The sequence below is a fragment of the Sinocyclocheilus anshuiensis genome, unplaced genomic scaffold (genome assembly GCF_001515605.1).
Source record: "Sinocyclocheilus anshuiensis isolate Anshui unplaced genomic scaffold, SAMN03320099.WGS_v1.1 scaffold1049, whole genome shotgun sequence".
NCBI lineage: Eukaryota > Metazoa > Chordata > Actinopteri > Cypriniformes > Cyprinidae > Sinocyclocheilus > Sinocyclocheilus anshuiensis.
In genome coordinates, this window is record NW_015557197.1 from 1,249,248 (window position 1) to 1,270,081 (window position 20,834).

Sequence of the window (20,834 nt, forward strand, 5' to 3'; positions counted from 1 at the left end):
GTTAAGATTGTGAAAACTGGAGAAACTTAGGTAATAGTTTATCTTAAGGACAAGACTTAACCCACTCCTGACTGGACTAAATGAGTTTAACTTCTTTAGACTGGCAATACACGGCCATTACTGCACCTATCTGCAATGCATCATGAAAACTATTCACTCCCAACCTTGTATAGAACCAAAACTCCTTCTCTCTCTCAGCTTAATGAATTTGGTTGTCTCTTTGCTGGATCCTGCAGGTAGTAATATTTAGCAGCGTAGCTGGTAACACTTTAGTATAGGGACCAATTCTCACTATTAACCAGTTGCTTATTAGCCTATTATTATTGGCTGTTTATTAGTACTTATAAAGCACATATTCTGCATGACCATATTCTACAGCCCTAATCCTACCCAATACCTAAACTTAACTACCTTACTGACTATTAATAAGCAGCCAATTAGGAGTTTATTGAGGCAAAAGTCGTAGTTAATGGTTTGTTAAAGGGATAGTTCACCCAAAAATGAAAATGCTGTCATTAATTATTCACCCTCGTGTTGTTCCAAACCCGTAAGACCTTCGTTCATCACTTTGTAGAGTATCCACTGAACGTATATGGCGTATGCTGTTCTGTGTCAGCTGGATGTGGAACATAGAGTCATAAAAACTCAAATAACAGAGAGCTAGGAGGTGAAAGGAAAAGATAAGAGCGTGCATACAGGTCAGTGCGGTCTCTCTGCGTGAGACAGGTGGGAGATTATGTTTTGTTGTGGTTACCTTGAGGTCGTGCTGGCGGGCTTCCTGCATGTCCTGTATAGCGCAGCAGTGGGCTTCCTGCAGCCGCTGCTCCCTGCGCTGATGCTCCAGCTCCATTTCCTGCAGCTGCTGTCCCAGGTGCTCTCGCTCCTGACTGAACTGTGCCTGCAGCTGCTGCAGGGAATGCTGGGATTGGGAAAGCTGCATCTCCAGGCTCTGTTTCAGCAAGGAAATCTGCACAAAGGAAGTAGGAGACACTGGTTGATAAATGAAACAACTCTGCAGGTAAAAGAAAGCAAATGAAATGATCTCTTCAAAAACAGCAAAAAAACGGCAATACTGTACAACACCAACAATAAACCATTAACTTTAAACAAACCTTATTCAGGGTTTAATGCAAGTTAAGCTCAACCAAATTTGTGAAATAATATTGATATTCCACTTGTCCTTCAATAAAGTAAAGTCAAATAAAGTCAAATAAAATAAAGTAAAGTAAAATAAAATAAAATAAAATAAAGTAAAATCAGGTACTTACAATGGCAAGTGAATGAGGTAAAACTGTAAATGTTAAAATATAATTGAAAAAAAAACCATGAAAAACAATTAAAAGCAAGTTTATTATCATTAACTAAAACTTAAAAAAAGGAAACTTAAATGATTGAAATAAAGCTTAAATGAAATATTATATATTAATATATAAAATTAGATGAAAAACTAAACAAAAATTAGAGATGAGAAATTAGAGGTTTAAGTTGAAGCACTAAAATTACTAACTGTAAATAAATAAACAAACCTAAAACTAAACTTAAAAAAAAATTAAAAATAAAAAATAAAAATAAAAAGGAAGTAAAAAACCTAATATAAAAAAATATAAAACAAAAGCTAATTCCAAAAGCTAAAACAACTGTAAAAATGATTTACAGTAACAACGATTTAAACAGATTTAAAGCCAAAATAATGTTTTAACAGGAAAATTTATGTAAATAAAGGGCTTTTATAAAATTGTAAGCTTTACATTTATACATAATCCTCCAAACACTGGCCCCATTCACTTCCATTGTAAGTTGTCTCAGTGTACAGTCATTTTTTTCCTTTCTTTCTAAGAAAATGAGGGATGCATCTTAATTATTTTTGTGGTAATCAACATTATGCTACATATTCGGTCGATTAAGCTTAGCGTATATTGTACCCTGAATATTCCTTTAAGTATGAGCAATAGTAATCGTGACGCTTCCCTTTGCAAGCACCACTAATTAGCTAAACTGTGTAAAACATGCTCCTTATAGAGACTACAAGATGAGATAAATCTTCATTCATTTTCACGGTCACAGCATTTCTATTTCCACAAACCGTTAGCAGGCTTGCGTGTGCACTGCAAACACACATTGGCTCTAGTCTTCCTCTGTGAATAGAGCCATGAGTTGAGTATGTGGGTGCGAATGTGTGTCTAGCAGCCATGTCTACAAGGACTGAATGAGGACTCAGTCTGGGACGAGGTGAGAAGTCAGACGTCGGCGCCAGATACGCTCTCCTCACACCAATCGATATGTTAGAACTGGAGGTTTCAGTGGCTTCGGCCCACCCGTCGGCCTGCTAGCCTCATTAGAGGAGTCGCTCATGACTGGAGGGTGACAGGGAGAGAGTTTTTCCGTGTCGTACCTGCCAACAACTTGAGACTTGCGAAGGCAATAAAACGATGCTGCGCTTGTCGGCGCATCAGCGAATAATTTCATTTTCAAGCCAGCTGGAAGTGGTTCCAATATGCCCAGGATATCACTGCTCATATCCCAGCCGCTGCGCCGCTGACGCTAACAAAAAGATGAACGCAAGTCGTCATGTTAAAACTAGATTTTTACATTTGAGGAAATTGGGAAAAGAGCTTGCTAGTGCAAAACTTGAAGTCATAACTTTAGTCGTCAAAAAAACCTACACCAGGTCGCTATGATATTTTAGTGCAGAATCATGTTAAGGGCCCCCAGGGGCCCCCAACACAGGACATTTCTACATTGCCTCAAATGAAAAGAGCAATTTAGAAGGTCTGGTCTCAAGATCGGAGCCTTCTGTCCTCTTTGCAATACGTTTTTTTATTTTATTTTTTTGCCCAACCAGGCAAACCATGCAGGGGACAAAAATAGGCGAAAACATGGCATTAAAGCATATAATTTCTAATTTATATTTTTGTTTGAATATTTTCATTTTGCATTTAAATGTATTAAAATTATTTAAAAATGTAAAAAACTGTTATTTCAATTATATAAAAATTGTTTAAAATGTAATACATTTAATATAATATAATGCAGTATTTATTTTTGGCCCACGACCCTCAAGTACAGTAAGTTTGATTTTGCTTTTTTGTCTTAAACTTTGCGCACATCTGATCTAACAGGTGAAAACTCAGCATGAAATGAAAATTTACCTTATTTTCTAAATGTTTTCTTATTGTGCATTGTTTTAATCTCATTGTTTAACATTTCTCTTGACCACATATTTATGTCAAAATTTCATAGCACAATCTTCCAATGAAACGACAGACTTCTCTCTGGTGGAGCAAACAAAATAAAATAAAACCTAAATAGTAGTAATACATATGTATAAAAAAAACGACAAAAGCACACAACAAAATTGCTAAAAATTGGCCATAAACTCACATTTAGACCTGCTAAAAACAAAACTGAACTGAAATTACACCTTTTACTCAAACAATTTTCCCTCAGAAATTGCTAGAAAAAAGTTTCACTTTTACAAAGAAAAATTACACATTGAATTAAATGTGACATTTTGAAGTACAAAGACTGAAACAGTATTTTCTTGTAAAAAAGTACCCTAATAATCTTCACTCAAAACTTAAAAAAAAAAAAAAAAAGTTAGTGTTTTTTTTATTCACTTAAACTCCACCCCTTTCTTACAATCAACCTCAAGCTTTTATTCAGATATTCCTCCATCTATTCAAAAACTGATGAAAAAACAAATCTCAGTTTATATTACTTTATTTCCAAGGATTGTAAGTCACGGTATGTAAGAATAGATTTGTCGCTACTTCTATTTCACTGTGATTCTCAGCAAGCACCACTAAATATAATGTGAACAGATACAAGCAGTGCGTGGATGTCTGGTGCTCCACTCTGATGCATGTAGTGCAATAGAGAGTGCTGATGGGTGAGGCTGAGGACGTCTCTGCAGTGGCTGTAATCGCTTCTCCAATAAGCTCTACAGATCCTGCCACTGCAGTAAGACTTGCTCTGACACATTTAGAGCTCTGAGAAAGAAAGAGGTCTCGGTTGCCTGCCAAACACTCAACACACATATACAACTAAATAAAACAACAAAGTTTATGATGATGAAAGCAGACAAATTATGTAATGAAGCTGAAAACGACAAAAGGGGTAACGTGTTGCAAGCAATAATCACCTGACCAAATAAGTGTGTTTTTAAATTGGCAAAATACAGCTGGTAAAATAAACTAAATCTGAGTGAGTTGAATCCATTTGTTATAATTAATTTTAGTGGAAAAAATAACTGCATTTGAGACTCAAAGTAGCCATTTTTCCAACCTTGACCCCACAGGTACAGATGCCATAAATCTATTTAAATTAAAACCACAAAAAAATACATTTTTGTAACATTTGGATGCATAAAAGACACACACACAAACACACACACACACACACACACACACACACACACACACACTTGAGGTGTGTGAAACAATGTCTCCTGCTATCTGCAATAAAAAAAATGTATGCAAACTAATTTGGCACAAATCACTTGTTCACAGCAAAAAATAGCATTTCTAATATAAAAATTGACAGCAAGCCAAGTATCACACTCCCACTCTGGAGAAGAGAGCCAGTTGACATGAGAGAAAAAAAGTAAGTTAATTTCCATATAAATAATTGAAATACACAATATTGTAACTCGTTACATTTCCCCAAAAGTGATCAGCAATGACAGATTAAAATGTAATTAAAATAAAGATAAAAAAAAAATAAATACAAATAAAATTAGTAATATAAATATAATAAATAAAATATAGATTAAAATGTAATAAAAATAAAATTTAAAAAAAGAATAATTGTGAACAGGAATGTTGTGTCATAATAAAAGACATGGACTAACATGAAACATTAATTTCAATAGAAATGGTGCTTGTCAATATAAAGCTTACTACCATATTGCTAAGATGCTCTTGTGATGTTTCTATGTGGTTGCTAGGGTGTTCTGTTCTTGGCTCTCTGATATTCTCATCTCTAGTGATGCAAAAACCACAAGATCGAATGCTTAGCAATGTAATAGCATACCTCTTCTCAATACACCTCATGATTTGATGCATTAATAACATGCATTTCTTAAACGGTGCTGGAAGAGTTCCCTTTCAATACTACACTCGTACTGTGTCTTGCTAGACGCATATGGGAAAAATCATTTTTTCTCCTGAACTGAAGACTTTTTTCATTCACGCAGTGAAACTGCACGGCCATTGGTTCGAACCAATGACGAACCAATGGCTAGGCAGTGGAGCTGCACGAGCCTATGGCGACGAAGGCCGCCAAAGCCCGCCAGAATGGGCGGGGCATCTGGCTATATAAGCGGGCGTTCACCACAGGATTCTCAGATTTCTTCTCCTTCAGCGACGTCTCTACATCTCTACGCTGATCCGAAGCCACTCGCCATTGACACGCATTCGCAGCTGGAATCGGGACCTCTCAGCACGGCTGACCTGCTTCTCCGCCGCTTCAGCGATGCAGCAGTTCCAGTCCATTTCCCCTGCCACCATCCGGCAATACTAAAAGAGCTATTAAAAGAGCTTGGCGTTGTTGCAAATGCCACGGTTAATACTGCGGTTCGTGGGGGTCTCCCCTGCACGCCGATGATGGCCACATGGAGTGCATTTCCTGCTTGGAGAAATCCCATGCGGAAGCTGCGCTCACGGGAGCTATTTGTTCCCACTGCGAGAGCTTCAGTCTCGCCTCTCTCCGCTCACGGATCACTTTCTTTTCAGAGAGCGACTCCGCCCCTCGCGCCCTCCCGTTTTCTTCCTCCCAGGGACCTGTGAGGAAAAAACACAGCGGGGCAGAGAGCTCGAGCGACCGGCTGTGAGCGAGTTCACGTCGGACCAGATCCCGCGTGCCTCGTTCTCACCCCAGAGAGAGTATTCTCCCATCGTTTTCTCCCAGTCTGATCAGCGTCCCTCTGCTGGTGCGAGCGATCTGATCTCATTTGGGGGAAGTGAGGACAAGCTGCTTGATGACACAGCATGTCATTGGCAGCATTGGATGCAGAGGAGCTGTTAGGCTTGGTGACTGACCCCACCCCTTCACCATCGTCCACGCCCAGAAGATGGGATGGATGCCGAGCTTCTCCGTATCCTCTCCAAAGCGGTTGAAGAGCTGGGTTTAGAGTGGTCTCCACCAGAGGAGCACTCCCTCAGCCGTCTGGATGAGTGGTTCCTGCCGGGGCACCGCTAGGCCCCTCGTCAGCGTTCCTCTTTGTTTTTCCCGGAGTTCCATGACGAGCTCACCAGATCGTGGCGCACTCCCTACTCTGCCCGCCTCCATACTGCTTCTTCATCTGCCCTCACTTCCATCGACGGCACTGAAGAAAAGGGTACGATAAGCCACCTCCCCTAGATGAGTCAGTGGCCGCGCACCTCTGCCCGCCCACGGTCATCGGCTGGAGAACAAAGGCCACTCACCCGTCCAAGCCGTGTAGGACCACTTCAGCTCTCGCTGGACGCGCCTACACTTCAGCTGGAGAGGCGGTTTTGGCGCTTCATTCAATGGCGGTCCTCCAGGTCTTTCAGGCCAAGATCCTCGCATCCTCCGATGAGTCTGGCCTGGACCCCGCGACCCTCAGGGAGCTGAGGAGTACAACCGACCTGGCTCTGCGCACCACCAAGACCACCGCTCAGGCGATCGGGAGATTGATGGCCAGCCTTGTGATGCGCGAGCGCCATTTGAGGCTGAAGCTAACAGAGATCTCTCCCAAAGGTCTCTTCGGCCCGGCGGATTCGCCGAGCGCTTCATGGAGGCACAGAAATCGTCCCAAGCTATGCGACATTTCCTGCCTAAGTGCTCCAGCTCTGCTGCTGCCTCTGCTCGCCCTAAGTCTGCGCCGACTCAGCAGCCCACGAAGCCAGCACCTGCCGCCCCGCCGTTCAGCCCGCTAAGGTGCAGCAGACACGGGGACGCTCTCGCTCGGCCAAACGCTACCCTCTTCCTAAGTGCCAGGGACCCCAACCCAAGATTGCGTTGGACCCGGCGCCTCAGGCATTATCCTGATCTGCGAGACAGGAAGAGGACGGGGTCAGATCTCGCTACAGACGGACCGCCCCTCAAGCAGCCTCTCTTAGACCTCTTGACACCCCGTTCAACTCCGGGTACAGAGGGAAATGTGTTTTGTGCAAACAACAGGTCCGTTTATGCGCCCAAGCATTCAGCCACTGTAATAGCGGGAAAAATAAAACACAAACATTTTCAAAAAGAGAGCAAACTTCCTCTTCCATTACTAACAAGCGCTCACGTCCTGCGCTCAGAGATGATGAATCTGCTGGCAAAAGGGGTCGTGGAAATGGTTCCTCCAGCCCAGAGCGAGTCAGGCTTCTACAGCAATTACTTCCTCGTCCCCAAAAAGATGGTGGCCTCCGGCCCATCCTCGATCTCAGACAACTGAATCCTGCCCTCATGAAAAGGTCGTTCAGGATGATTACACTGAAACAGATCCTTGCGCAAATTCGCTCAGGGGACTGGTTCTTTTCTCTGGACCTGAAGGTGATTCTTGAGATTCGCTTTCGAGGGAGTGGCTTATCAATACACGGTCCTTCCCTTTGGGCTGTCCCTGGCCCCCCACACTTTTACGAAGAGCATGGACATGGCTCTCTCCCCTCTGAGACAGATGGGAATCCGCATTCTCAATTACCTCGATGACTGGCTCGGTCTGGCCCAGTTGGAGGCAGAATTAATATCACACAGGACCCTCCTCCTCAGCCACCTGGAGTGCCTGGGACTCAGGGTCAATTTTGCCAAGAGCACATTGTTCCCCAGCCAGTGAATATCGTTCCTGGGGACAATTTTCGACTCAGCCCAAATGAGAGCTGTAGTCACACCGGAACGAGCTCTGGCCATACGGAGGCTGGTGACCTCCTTCGAGATTGGTTCCACTCGCCCTCTCAAAGCGTTTCAGAGGACGCTGGGCCTGGGCCTCAGCATCGCCAGTGCTACATGTTGGGTCTGCTTCGTATGCGCCCCCTTCAGCGCTGGTTGAAACCACGGGTTCCATCCCATGCGTGGCGTCACGGACGCCTGCAGATCAGGGTGAGTCGGGCCTGTGTAAGGGAACAAAAACACAAGGTTCTCCTGGTGGCCCCCTTTTGGATGAACCAGCTGTGGCTATCAGAGCTAACTCAGCTGTTGATACCGGCCCTTTGGCCTGTTGCGCTGAGACAGGATCTCCTCTCTCAAGCGAACGGGACAATATGGCATCCTCGGCCTGACCTATGGGCCCTGCACCTCTGGTTCCATCCACGGGTTCCATCCCATGCATGGCATCACGGACGCCTGCAGATCAGGGTGAGTCAGGCCTGTGTAACAGCCCTGGCCCCCTGGAAGAACTCCCGCTGGATGGAACAGGGCGTGGCCATGGGGATGGTTTGCAGAAGGACAGTTGTCACGACAGATGCCTCCAACTCAGGTTGGGGGGCGCTGTGCGAGGGCATACCGACTTTCGGCCATTGGTCGAAGGCGGAAAAAGGCTTCCACATCAACTGTCTGGAAATGCTAGCAGTATGTCGAGCCTGTCAGTTCATCCTGCCAGTCCTAAAAGGACACCATGTGCTAATCCGATCGGACAACATGTCTGTGGTGTACTACATAAATCACCAGGGAGGCCTCTCCTCGAAGCGTCTCTTCACTCTGGTAGAGCGCTTCCTGGAATGGGCTCAACTCAACCTACGCTCGCTGAGAGCAGCACATAAACCAAGCAAATTGAACCAAGGAGCGGACATGCTATCAAGGAGCAATGTCCCCTCAGGAGAGTGGACGCTCCATCCGCAGACGGTTCTGGAGAGATCTTAAGGGAAATCTTCGGCGAGGCCGAGGTGGACCGCTTCGCCTCAGAAGACAACTCTCACTGCCCAATTTATTTCTCAAAGACCAGGGACGCGTTGGCTCACGATTCCCCCGATCGCTCTGATCCCAGCCCCTATTGAGGGCCAATCGGTGGGAAGAAACAGCGCGGTCATCCGCTTCCTAAGGGGTGCCAGGAGGCTGAATACGCCTTGTCCCCCTACTGTCCCTTCATGGGATCTTCCCACTGTGCTGAGGGCCCTGAAGGGCCCCGCTTTCGAGCCGCTACAGTCTGCCAACATTCGTCGCTATCGAAACCAAGGCACAGTTACGTACCTAAGGTGCTCCCCACTCCGCTCAGAGCACAGGTCATTACGCTCTCTGCGCTTCCTCCATCTGAAGAGGACAGAGAGCTATCTCTGCTCTGCCCCGCCAGAGCTCTGAGAATCTATATTGAGTGTTCCGCCCCCTATAGGCGGTCGGAACAACTCTTCGTCAGCTTTGATAACCGCACCAAAGGGCTTCCGGTCACGAAGCAAAGACTCTCTAGATGGATAGTAGACTCCATCTCTCTAGCGTACTCTTCTTTGGGCCTTCAATGCCCCATTGGAGTACGGGTCCACTCGACTAGAGGCATCGCCTCGTCTTGGGCATGGTCCAGTGGTGTGTCCATTGCGGATATTTGTGAGGCGGCCGGCTGGGCCTCACCGTCCACATTCGCAAGGTTTTATAACCTGGAAGTCCCGGCCTTGCAGGCCAGGGTCCTTTCCGCTTGAAGTGACATGTGCTGAGGGAACCGAGGTTACGTTAGTAACCGAGTACGTTATGCTCTGTCATGAGAAAAAAACGTTAGCATTGCTTGCCTGAGGTCCCTTGAGCTTTTAAGTGGATTTTGAATAGGAACTTGCATACGGTCTCAAACATAGAATCTGAAATGCTTCCGCCACTGTAATTTTTCAGTCTGTTTTCTTTTTTCCATCTGTAATATTCTGTTTCCCTACTCTAGACAAAGACAAGTAGACCATGGAAAAATAATTAGCTATAAAACAAAGTCCAGACACCAGGAGGTGACTGAATGGAGCTAATGACTATACTGAAGCAAGGCTGAACTGCTGGCTTTTGTCATAATCTTGTGATTAAAGCTGAAAATGATCATTATAGGCATCTAGAGAATTTCTGATTGGTGAGTGTATCACATGACCCGCAGTTTAAAAGCAAATCAACTGAATTGTAAGTTACAATGTGTCTTTGATTATAGCCACCACAAACCTGAAATCATATGAGATAGATTAAATAATGTAATATCAGCAATACAAATTGCGGTGGTACACATTGTACTAGTCGTAGAAATGATTACTGACTAGGATAAATCCCAAATTGCATATTATTCATCCAATATTATATGCAAGATTGGGTTTACTGCATCCCATTGAAAGTCCAATGACAATAGTCAGAAGTACGTGTTTGGTATACTAACTCCAGTGGATTTTCAAAAAAGTGGATGTTCAATTAATGCACTGATCATTTTTGAAAATAACTTGCTCAATTCATTCACCATGGCCATATCATGTACAAAACCCAATCCTCTACCTTCATCTGAAATAACTGAGAGCTTCATGAATGAAAAAGCAGTTCTAAATGAGTTCGGTAAAACGACTTTTGGTTTCAGGGTCATACTTTTATTTAGAATAAATCAAATCATGGACTGCTGTAAATAGTTGAAAAGCTATATATGATTTTGTATTGTTTTTGGGCCTGATTTGATTACAGAAAACTGTGTGTGGTTGCCGTCTGTACAGTATAAATGCAATAGTAACTAAGTCAGCAGACATGAGGGTTCAGCATATGAAAAATGCACAGAGGGGAACCCAAGGATACATCTGCAATATCTGGTAATATTAAAGTGAGGATGAGCGGTGGATTTTCAACTACTGTTGTATTTGACTGATGCTTTTATCCGTTTAAAAAGTGTCTTTGCAGTTTATTAAAGCATGTATTCCTCATATTGACTCGTTTGTCTGGCTTACTGTGGGTTTACATGTAGTCTTTTAAGATGAACTGTGCAATTTCTCTGCCACAGGCTTCAACAAACAGAAATGCAAAAAATAATGTGAGGTTTTCTGAACAATCCTTCCACCTGCCATTGGTCACATAAACACATAGAGCCGACACGGATTTAAATAATTGGTTAAGCCAGTGTTGCTGTGTTGGTCAGGGCAGGATGCTCAACCAATAGGAGGTTTGCTTGTTACCCTTGCTTAAAAGTACACTACCGTTCAAAAGTTTGGGCTCGGTAAGATTTTGTATTGTTTTTGATGTCTCTTACACTCACCAAGGCTGCATTTGATTGAAATAATATTACAAAATTTAAAACAACTTGTTTATACTTTGATATATTTTAAAATGTAATTTTGTCATTTATAACTACATATAATAATTAAGCTGAATTTTCTGCAGCTCATTTAGAAACCTCCTTTAATAAACATTTAGAAATAGTTCTAATATGCTGATTTGATGCTGAAGAAACATTTTGTATTATTATCAGTGTTGAAAACAATTGTGCTCCTTAATATTTTTGTGAAATAGAAATGTTTTGTAACATTATAAAAGTCTTTACTGTCACTTTTGATAAATATAATGTCTTTGCTGAATAAAGCATGAATTTATTAAAAAAATAAAAATAAATACTAGCCCCAAAACTTTTGAATGGTAGTGTATTTATTTTCTGTACTTTGAAGAAGTATGCAAACTGTGATTCTGTGGGGCCCAATTGTGCCATTCAATAATAATTTGCAATATTCATAAAAAGTTGAGAAAAATCACCAAGAAAATGCCTAAATGTGGATGTATATATAAAATGAATGAACGATGACATAAATGAATTGTGATGATAAATTAAGATGATATACAGTATATTGATAAAATCATATTGAAAGCAAAGTGTTGCCTCTGGATTCAATCAATTAAAAAACCATAGACAATAAAAAAGTACTAAAACTGAAAATGCAATTATTAAGCACACATTAAAATACAAATCCAATTTTATCTAATTTTGACATTTTTGCTTTGTGTTTTTTGTAGAGCTGTATTTAATTATTCACATTAATAAAATTAATTGCTCTCAACTAATTAACCGATTTCTCAGCTGATTTATACATTTCTTGCACAGCACCAATCAGACCCCCACAGGATGGCTGCAGTGGTCTCAACATGAGAACTGCTTGCAGTGTTAGTACAGTAGTTGCATGAATGTGTTTCTGACCTGCTCTAGAAGGTCCTCCACCTTCCTCTGCCAGCTCTCTCTGGCAGAGCACATCTCCTGATCTTTATTCTGTGCCAGCTGAGTGAGCGCTGACCTTTTATTCTCCTCATGCTCTTCACGCAGCTCCTCACGCAGTTTCTTACACTCTTGCCTGTGGACACACACACAAAGACACACACTAATGATCGTACTGTTTTGTGCTTATACATAAACTACATTTTTGCCGAGACCTTGTGACACAAATCCGATAAAAACAAGACACAATTGGTTTCTGCTGTTGCACACATTTAAATATTAAAATACATGTTTACTGGGTCAGTGGTCCGTTGATCATTAATGGCTGCTAAATGAGCCGCAGATATTTTAATGCACCTGCATTTCTCTGCTCCACAGCAGTGGGGGTCACAGAAGAGGTTAACTGACACATTATGAGGTGTAATTGCAGGAAGTCATGAGAGTGCGGCGCTGGGCTTAAATTCATGATTATAAAGTCTGTGCTGCAGACTGTTCTAAAAGTGCCCAAATAGCTGTCAGTGCGGAGTACCTCACACACTTGGAGACACTGCGAAACCTTTTAAAGGTGTGAAATTTGTCTTAATTGCTGCTTAAGAGGAAATGGAAGCTGTAATGAGAGTTGTGCACCTTGAAAGCCGCCTGATTTAAAAAAAAATAAAAACACATGCTGATGTATCTGTTCGTTTATGATGGCAAAAATCTCTAATTGATAATACACTGTAGAAGAGCATTTATTTACTAATTTATCTACTATATAAATACTACTATACTCTCTTATCTCTCTCTCTCTCACACACACACACACACACACACACACACACACACACACACACACAAACACACACACACTAATAATAATAATAATGAAGATAAACTATTAAAAAGGTTCTTTATGACACCATTAAGGTCCTATACAGCACTTTCAAAGCATGGTTCTTTATGGAACCTTATAAAAATGTTCAGCACCTAAAAGGGATCTGCTATTGTTACAAGCCAAAGAATCCTAATCTGGTACGGTTTAGAACTATTTTTCCTAAGAGTGTACCATAATATACAAATTTATAAAACACACCAGTTCATAGAACTGCTTTGAATATCACAGAATGGTTCAGCAATCAGCTTTTAGCTGCCGTGGGAAAGCTAGTCAGTCAGTTCTAATGTGTGTCCAGAGGGAGATGCTCTTACCCATCGATGTCTGCTGTTTCTACATAGCAAAGGCTGTGTGGCTCAGTGCTGCAAAGGAGGAGCATAATTTTAAAGAGTTAAAAAAAGCATATTATTCATAATTATGTAAAACTATAAAATTGTTTTAGATTGCACCAGAGAATAACTTCCAAGATTATTCCATGTCACTTGCCTAGATTTACAGCATAATATATTCACAATATTCATCTTGAAAAATGTAGGGGGCAAAATATGCCACCCCAGGTATGCATTATATGTCAAATGAACAGATAAAAAGCTAAATTACAAGGCAAACAGGTTGGAGTCATGGCCAAGTGGTTAGACATGTTTCATGAGCTGCATGTTCCAATCCAGCCTGGTCTCAAACCCTTTACTCCTCTTTCTTCCAAACGATTCAGAGCAACTGAAAATAGTTTTTTTTTCCAGACATCTTGGGAATTGTTAATGCAGTTTTGTCTCTAAAATTATAGCTAAATCAGAAACAATCACACACACAGCAACTGCCTCATCCACTCATGGTGTGCATTACAAGAGAAGCTGGTGAATTAACCAGCACTTCTGCTGAGCAGATTGCTGTATGTGGCTTTATCACCTTTATAAACTCGTACAGGGAGTCCCATTTGTTTTCATAAATGATCTCAGTTCAAAGCTGTCAGTCCAGCAATCAAAACTGGCATAAACAGTTTTGATTTGTTGCACTCAGCACACAATATCCAGACAGCGCTGCCTCGAAGGGGAGGATCCATCTGGAGTTTTTATGAACTTCATTGTGCGTGCAGCTGTGAGTGTAATTGCACGATGCAAACTTGCAACAAAGCCTGCAAAACATTTGTCCTCTGATGATGCCTGAACATCTTTTTCTGCATTTAATGGAAGGATCAGCTTAAGGAAGCCTTTGCCTATAGGCTTACTTCATTATTCTCCTACATGCTAAAACCTATTTCTTTCTAAAATATTTTTAGTTCTCACATTTTTAACCCTTTACATCAAGTTTCCCCCAAATTACAATGTTGTTATTGATAACTAAAATTTAAATTAAAACTATTATAGTTTTCATTAATTAAATAATATATATATATATATATATAAAATATAAATAGATGAAAAACTTAAACAAAACAGATGAAAATTTAAATAAAAATTATAAATGCTGCCTTGGCAACTACCGGAAGTTAAATACAGGTATGTTGAAACTGAAGCACTAAAAATACTAAAACTATATATAAAAAAAATAAAAATAAAATAAAATAAATCACAAAATCACATATCAAAACTACTAAAAATAAATACATAAATAAATAAAAATTCAAATAAAATGAAAATGAAAATACAAAAATAAAAGCGCATTTAAAATTTTATTTAAAAAATACTGTAATAGCAAATAATACTAAAATAACACCAATGAAGTCTATAATTCCAGCAGAAAACTGTCTATTAGCATCCTTAGCAACCTGTTAGCATTGCATTTCTTGCCACATGGCATTTCTACAGTAACATTCCTATTGTAAACCCAATCAATGCTGTTTCCATGGACTAGACCCCTTTAAACTAGGGATGCACCGAATGTTCGGCATCCGAAATTATTCGGACGAAAATAGCAACAAAAGCTCTTTCGATGTTCGGCCGAATAAGCGAAAAGACAGAATAAATTGTACCGAACAATGACTAACGCGATCAAATAGAGGCACGCACTAATGCAGCAAACATGTCGGCAGTGTGGAATCATTTAAAGCTGTCCGAGAAAGACGCAAAAATCATTACAAGCACAGACAGCGAGAGACTGTTTAGTACTGCATCGCAAGTCTTCGATGAGAAGAGGAAGGGGACATAATATAACATAATATAGTGAAAAATATTTAATGAAATTCAGTATAAAATAGTTATAGATGAAATATAGCAGTCAGGATGAACAATGTAAATATAAATGACATTCATATGAATTTAAATGGGAAAATGCATATATTTGAAAATGTATTTTAAATCACATTTTTGTCTGCACACAAGCACAGACAGCGAGAGACTGTTTAGTACTGCATCGCATGTCTGCCATGAGAAGAAGAAGGGGTGGTTGTTGCTGGTTACTGACTGTATGATGACTGAAATCGCAAAATGCCCTTAAACAATTAAATAAACTGCAGAACGTTGTGTTTTCTAATACACGAACGAATTGCATGTATTCAAACAGAGCTGCATGAGCTCGCGGTGGCAGGGTTCTACACGAACGAATTGCATGTATTCTGACAGTGCTGCATGAGCTCGCGGCGCCAGGGTTCAAAGTCCAAAGTGCGAGGAAAATCTGTGCTGAAATAGTGTTATTTGTCAGTTGCTTAGTAACATTTTTATGAATTGAATTTTTTGAATTTTATGAAAGCATGTGACAATGCGACACGTGCAACAAACGTCTTCCCAAATTCATAATGAGAATCATTTATAAATCTACTGTTGTCAACAAAAAGAAGCACACAATAATAAGGATAATAATAATTACAACAGCTCTATTATTACATTTATTATAGCATTCAGTGTTCAGACTGGGATCTGTAATATTTTCTAATGTTTTAAAAGAAGTCTCTTCTGCTCAGCAAGGCTGCATTTATTTGTACAGTAAAAAATACATGCCTGATTCAAGAAGGGGGTCTCAAAAATGGCCAAAAAATATTATTTTACAAAAGTATTAATTTTAAGTTAAATTGTGTTTTATTGGTATAATGTCTGCTAGAATGTTAAAAAATGTTCAGTGTTAAGTAAATATTTTTAAAGCACATTTTGGCTATTTAATTTATGCAATGGTGGAAAAAATTGGCAAAATGGGGGAAAAAATTTGAAAAACCGTGTTCGGTATTCGGCCCAGTGTTTCATTTTGTTCGGCTTCGGCTAAGAATTTAAATTTCGGTGCATCCCTACTTTAAACTTTCATTAAATAACTCCTCAGCACCATAAATGATATTAGTTGAGAAACTTTGCTAATTGTGGTGTGTGAGGCCATGGAAGCTCCTAGATATTCAAAACAAGGAGTCTCTTGAAATTCGAGTCTCTCGACCTAGATCCAAAATCATTACAAGCACTTATTTTGAGCAATAACGAGCTCTACATTGGTCCACATTCTCCCAAATAACACGTTAAAGCCCAAATATTACGCTCCAGGGCACCGCTGCACCATCCTGAACAAATGTTGTGGAAAATGAGCTACCAAGGATGAAATCCAATAAATGTCTTGTTGATTTCTCATTAAAGCAGGTTGAGTGTCTGCTTAGGGTCTATTCAACTTCAACCTTCCGAGTTAGCTCATTTTTATCATTTTCTGGGGATGTTTTAGTGGCGAATTGGTAACTTTGCAAAACTATGGGCAAACAAAGTAGCCAAAATGTCCTTAAAGTGATAGTTCACCCTAAAAAAAAAAAATTTTACTCACCCTCAAGTTGTTCCAAGCCTGTATGCGTTTCTTTCTTCTGCTCAACATAAAAGAACCGATTTTGAAGAATCGGGGTATCCAATCAGTTGCTGGTAGCCATTGATTTCCATAAAGAAAAAAATACTAGGGACCAGAAACTGTTTGCTTACCCACATTCTTCAAAATAACTTCTTCTGTGTTTAGCAGAAGAGAGAAATTCAGGTTTGGAACAACTTAAGGGTGAGTAACCGATGACAGATTTTTAATTTTTTTGTTGAACTATCCCATTAATGGCCTTTGTTTTAGTTAAATACAGCTCAGGCTTGTACTAATGACCTATTTGTCTTATTTGAAGGCCCATGATATTAAACACTGGTTGTAAGCATTGCTAATGAATTAAGCAGGCAGGGCTTTCTGAGGCAATGCCAAAACACTTACAGCTGTTGGGAACTTTATAGGGTATATAAGTCATCACATAGCTTGGCAAAGAAGGAGAGAACATGAAAGAACGATAAGTGCCTTGCTTGTTGACAAACCACTTAAATAGATTGTTCACCACAAAAAAAAAAAAAAAAAAAAAAAAAAAAAACTGTCATTGTTTACTCTCCCTCATATCATGGAAAAGTATGGCCAAAATATTCTTTAAGAATGTTGATTTCTCTTCTTACTCTGACATACTTTTCCACAACTTTTTGTATACAAGTTTTAACACTGACAACATCACTGACAAATAATTGGAAAATTAAATAAATGTCTTTTATTATTCTAGTAATATATTATTCTGGTAACATTCAAATATTCAAGTAACATTTTTATTTGCTTTCTGTACAATTGTTGTAGTTTTCACAAATACTTAACCCATAAAATAAACCTATAATAAATAATAAACAAACAAATAAATAATAAAGGGGAAAAAATTAAAATTATAACTTGTAAAAATTATTTAGAAAACAATAATTTCCTTTTTTGCACAATTGTTGGACCTCACATTGATGCTTAAAACATAATCATTAAAAATAAATAAATTATGAAGAAAACAAAGGCAAAGGCAGCTTTTAATAAAAAAAAAACATTTAATGTGTGATTGGCATTATTATTATTATTATTATTATTAATTTTATGTTACATTATACGATTATTTAGAATACAATAATTAAAAATGCTTAAAACTTAGACAAGCAAACAAATAAATAACAACAACAACAAAAAAATACCAGATGGAGCCAATGGGTTTTTAATAATTTAAAAGTTGAATAATTTAAATCTGTGATTTAATCTGGCCATCCATTCATAGGCTACATCATCCCCGAGACATAGATGGATGGATATTATTTAGTAAACTAATATGTTGGAGAAAAATACCATTTATATGGAGTTTCTTGACTATTTTTTTCATAACTGAAAATTCAAGGGACAGGTTGGTCACCATATTTCGATGATGACCCTTTACATAACATGGGGGTGAGTAAATATCTCTGAAAGCACATTTCCAAGAACTTCCCTCGTGTGTAACCCAAAAGCATGTGCTCTTACCTGAGCGCCTCGGTCCACTTCAGCTCGAGCTCCAGGGCCATCTTATCCATTTTGAGCTTCTCTTCCTCTTTGGTAGCGATGAGTTTGGCATCATGCTGTTGTTTCTGAGTCTCCATCTCTCCCTGAGGACAAGAACGAGAGTGAACATTAGCTCTGATGAGCCATTAAGCACATGACCCGTGATTGTGAGGTCTAACACACGGCACTCAGGATGAGAGGGAGGGCTCTTCTTCACAGCTATCAATCAAACAGGGGCCAGGAGATGGAAATCCATTTTCATTTCTCCACTCACTCATTTCTTCCCTCACGCACACACAGGTCTGATTCATTATGCATGGTCACTCGGAGAAACTGTGCTTCAGGTCAAGGACACAGGAAGAGGCCTCTCTAATGAAGTGTCTGTCACAAAGGGGCCAAAACTGCAGGTGGGTGTAATTCAACAGAGCACCTATAACTCGTTTCATAATGATAAACTCATTGCAGGTGTTTTTAGAAGCTATTCAGGGAAACTGAGGGCAAATGCAGTATATTAAAAAAAAAAATCACCCACATCAACTTTAATGATAAAAATGTCTGGCAGGAGCAGCTGAGTTATGTGACTTTGAAGTATGAAGTCTCATTCTCATTATTTTTTGGAGTAATTGCTTTTGATAATAGACCTGAAGGGCTGTTAGGAGGTTGCTAGTCTCTCTGAGTCTTGCCCGCGTGGCGTCCAGCTCTTCTAGAAGCTTCTTCTGGGCGTCCTTCAGATTGGAGATGTGTCCCTCAGCAGAACTTAGTCCCTGCTCTCCCTGCTTCATCAGCTCCTGGAGTCGATTCACCTGAGGAACAGGAGAAGTTACTCACTTTTGAGCAGATGCTTGTTCTCAGTGTTGAGTTAAAGGACACTGTAAGAATGAGGCACTCAACTTTATTACAAAACAAAAAACAAAACAAAACTAAACTAAACTAAACTAAACTAAATAAAATAAAATAAAATAAAATTAAATTAAATATGTTCAGTATTGTAATTAAAACTACAAGTAACAAGAACACAAGTATTAAATTACTTATATAATTAATATATATTTATATAATTAATTACTAACAACAATAAATCTACTCAATCTCTATAGCGCTCTTACAATGATAAATAAAATATAAAATAAAATAATAACATAACAAATGATTTTAGTATTATTTATTTAAAAACATATAACAAATATTTAGAATACAATTCTTAAATTCTTTATATTATATAATTATTATAATAATAATTTTTTCAATGGTACCTTGTGCTAATTATTAACCCAATAAAACAAAATTGCAAAAAAATAAAAAAATTAAAAAAATAACAACAGTACATTTCATACCCTAGTGAGCTACGTAAGCAGCTACTCAACTGAAAAAAAAACCTTAAACCAAGTATTTTTCAGGTCTTAGTGGGCCTGTTGGCTGGTTTTAGAGGGGTTTTGGATACTTTTTAGCTGATTGCCAAGCTAAAACAGCCAAAGACCAGCCTAGGCCAGCTAGGAAACCAGCAAATCAGCAGGATATCTTCAAAAGGCAGCATCCTAACCTAAATATAACCTCTTACGTCACTGAGATTTCATGATTCAGTCTCTCAAATGCTCAAAGTTCATTCCAATAAAGAATGTTCATAAAATGCTGCAAATAGAGAGCCTCAGCTATTGTGGAACAGCCTTTAAGTGAGGAGCATGGCTAAATATGTACCCTAGGTATATAGTTGGTTTCTAGATGGTCCAAGTTGGTCTTCATGTTTGACCAGCAACAAACCAGCTACCAGCTGGACTGGTTTTTGGAACATGCATGATGATCAATCAGCCAATGACCAGTTTAGACTAGCTAAAACCACAGCTACCATATTTCAAATCAGATACCATCTTAAGATGGATTTTCCAGCAATTTCAGAGCTTCATTTCCATTTATGCTAAGCAAATTTTGATGTGCACATCAAGCATGACATTATTCAAGCAAGTGAATGAAGCCTTGCTAAATTGAATGATTGGGTAATAATCAGTGATGCTGCTTCTCTTCAGGGGTCTCCTTGGCCCATTTGCAACTGTGGCTAAGGCACATGGGACTCGGCCAGATTTGTGTTCCAGAAGCCCATTAAAACACATTGAGACTAATGAGATAATAAACACATGCCACTGAAATTAATCACTCTTCCCTTTGCTTCCGTGCCTTCCTTTCTACCTGCTAAATCACTTTCACAGAGACAAAAATAAAAAAAGGTTGTACCTCACTGTTGGCCATGTTGAGTTTGGCTGCCAGCTCCTCTCGCAGACTGTCCAGTTCCTCTCGTAAAAGGCTCTTCTGTTCCTCTAGAGAGCTACGTTCCTTCTTGAACTGTTCCTCCATTTCCTATAAATCCAACAGAAGATGCTGATTACAAATGACGACAGCTTATAAACATGAGAAACAATTTACGTTATTGGAAATAAGACAACCGTGTGTAGGGATTGCGTCGTTAATGTTATCGTTCACCAAAAAGTGAAAATCCTATCATTTACTACTAATCCTCATGTTGATCCAAATCCATAGAGGAAAGAAACCCATGGGTTTAAAAAAACATGAGGGAGAATAAATGTGACCCTGGACCACAAAACCAGTCATAAGGGTCAATTTTTTGAAATTGAGATTTATGCATCA

At 39.6% G+C, this 20,834-nt stretch overlaps 1 protein-coding gene across 3 annotated transcripts in view; it reads right to left on the bottom strand.

The window, feature by feature from the left end:
• The window catches only part of LOC107678849 (protein FAM184A-like), a 156,372-nt gene that overhangs the window by 61,089 nt on the left and 74,449 nt on the right, over window positions 1-20,834 (bottom strand). For all 3 annotated transcript variants that reach the window (XM_016474273.1, XM_016474274.1, XM_016474275.1), the window contains 5 exons: window positions 20,424-20,546; window positions 18,839-19,000; window positions 18,180-18,301; window positions 12,056-12,206; window positions 755-967 (listed from right to left, as the gene is read on the bottom strand). In XM_016474273.1, coding sequence (XP_016329759.1) covers window positions 755-967; window positions 12,056-12,206; window positions 18,180-18,301; window positions 18,839-19,000; window positions 20,424-20,546 — 771 coding nt within the window. The remainder of the gene's footprint in view (window positions 1-754; window positions 968-12,055; window positions 12,207-18,179; window positions 18,302-18,838; window positions 19,001-20,423; window positions 20,547-20,834) is intronic.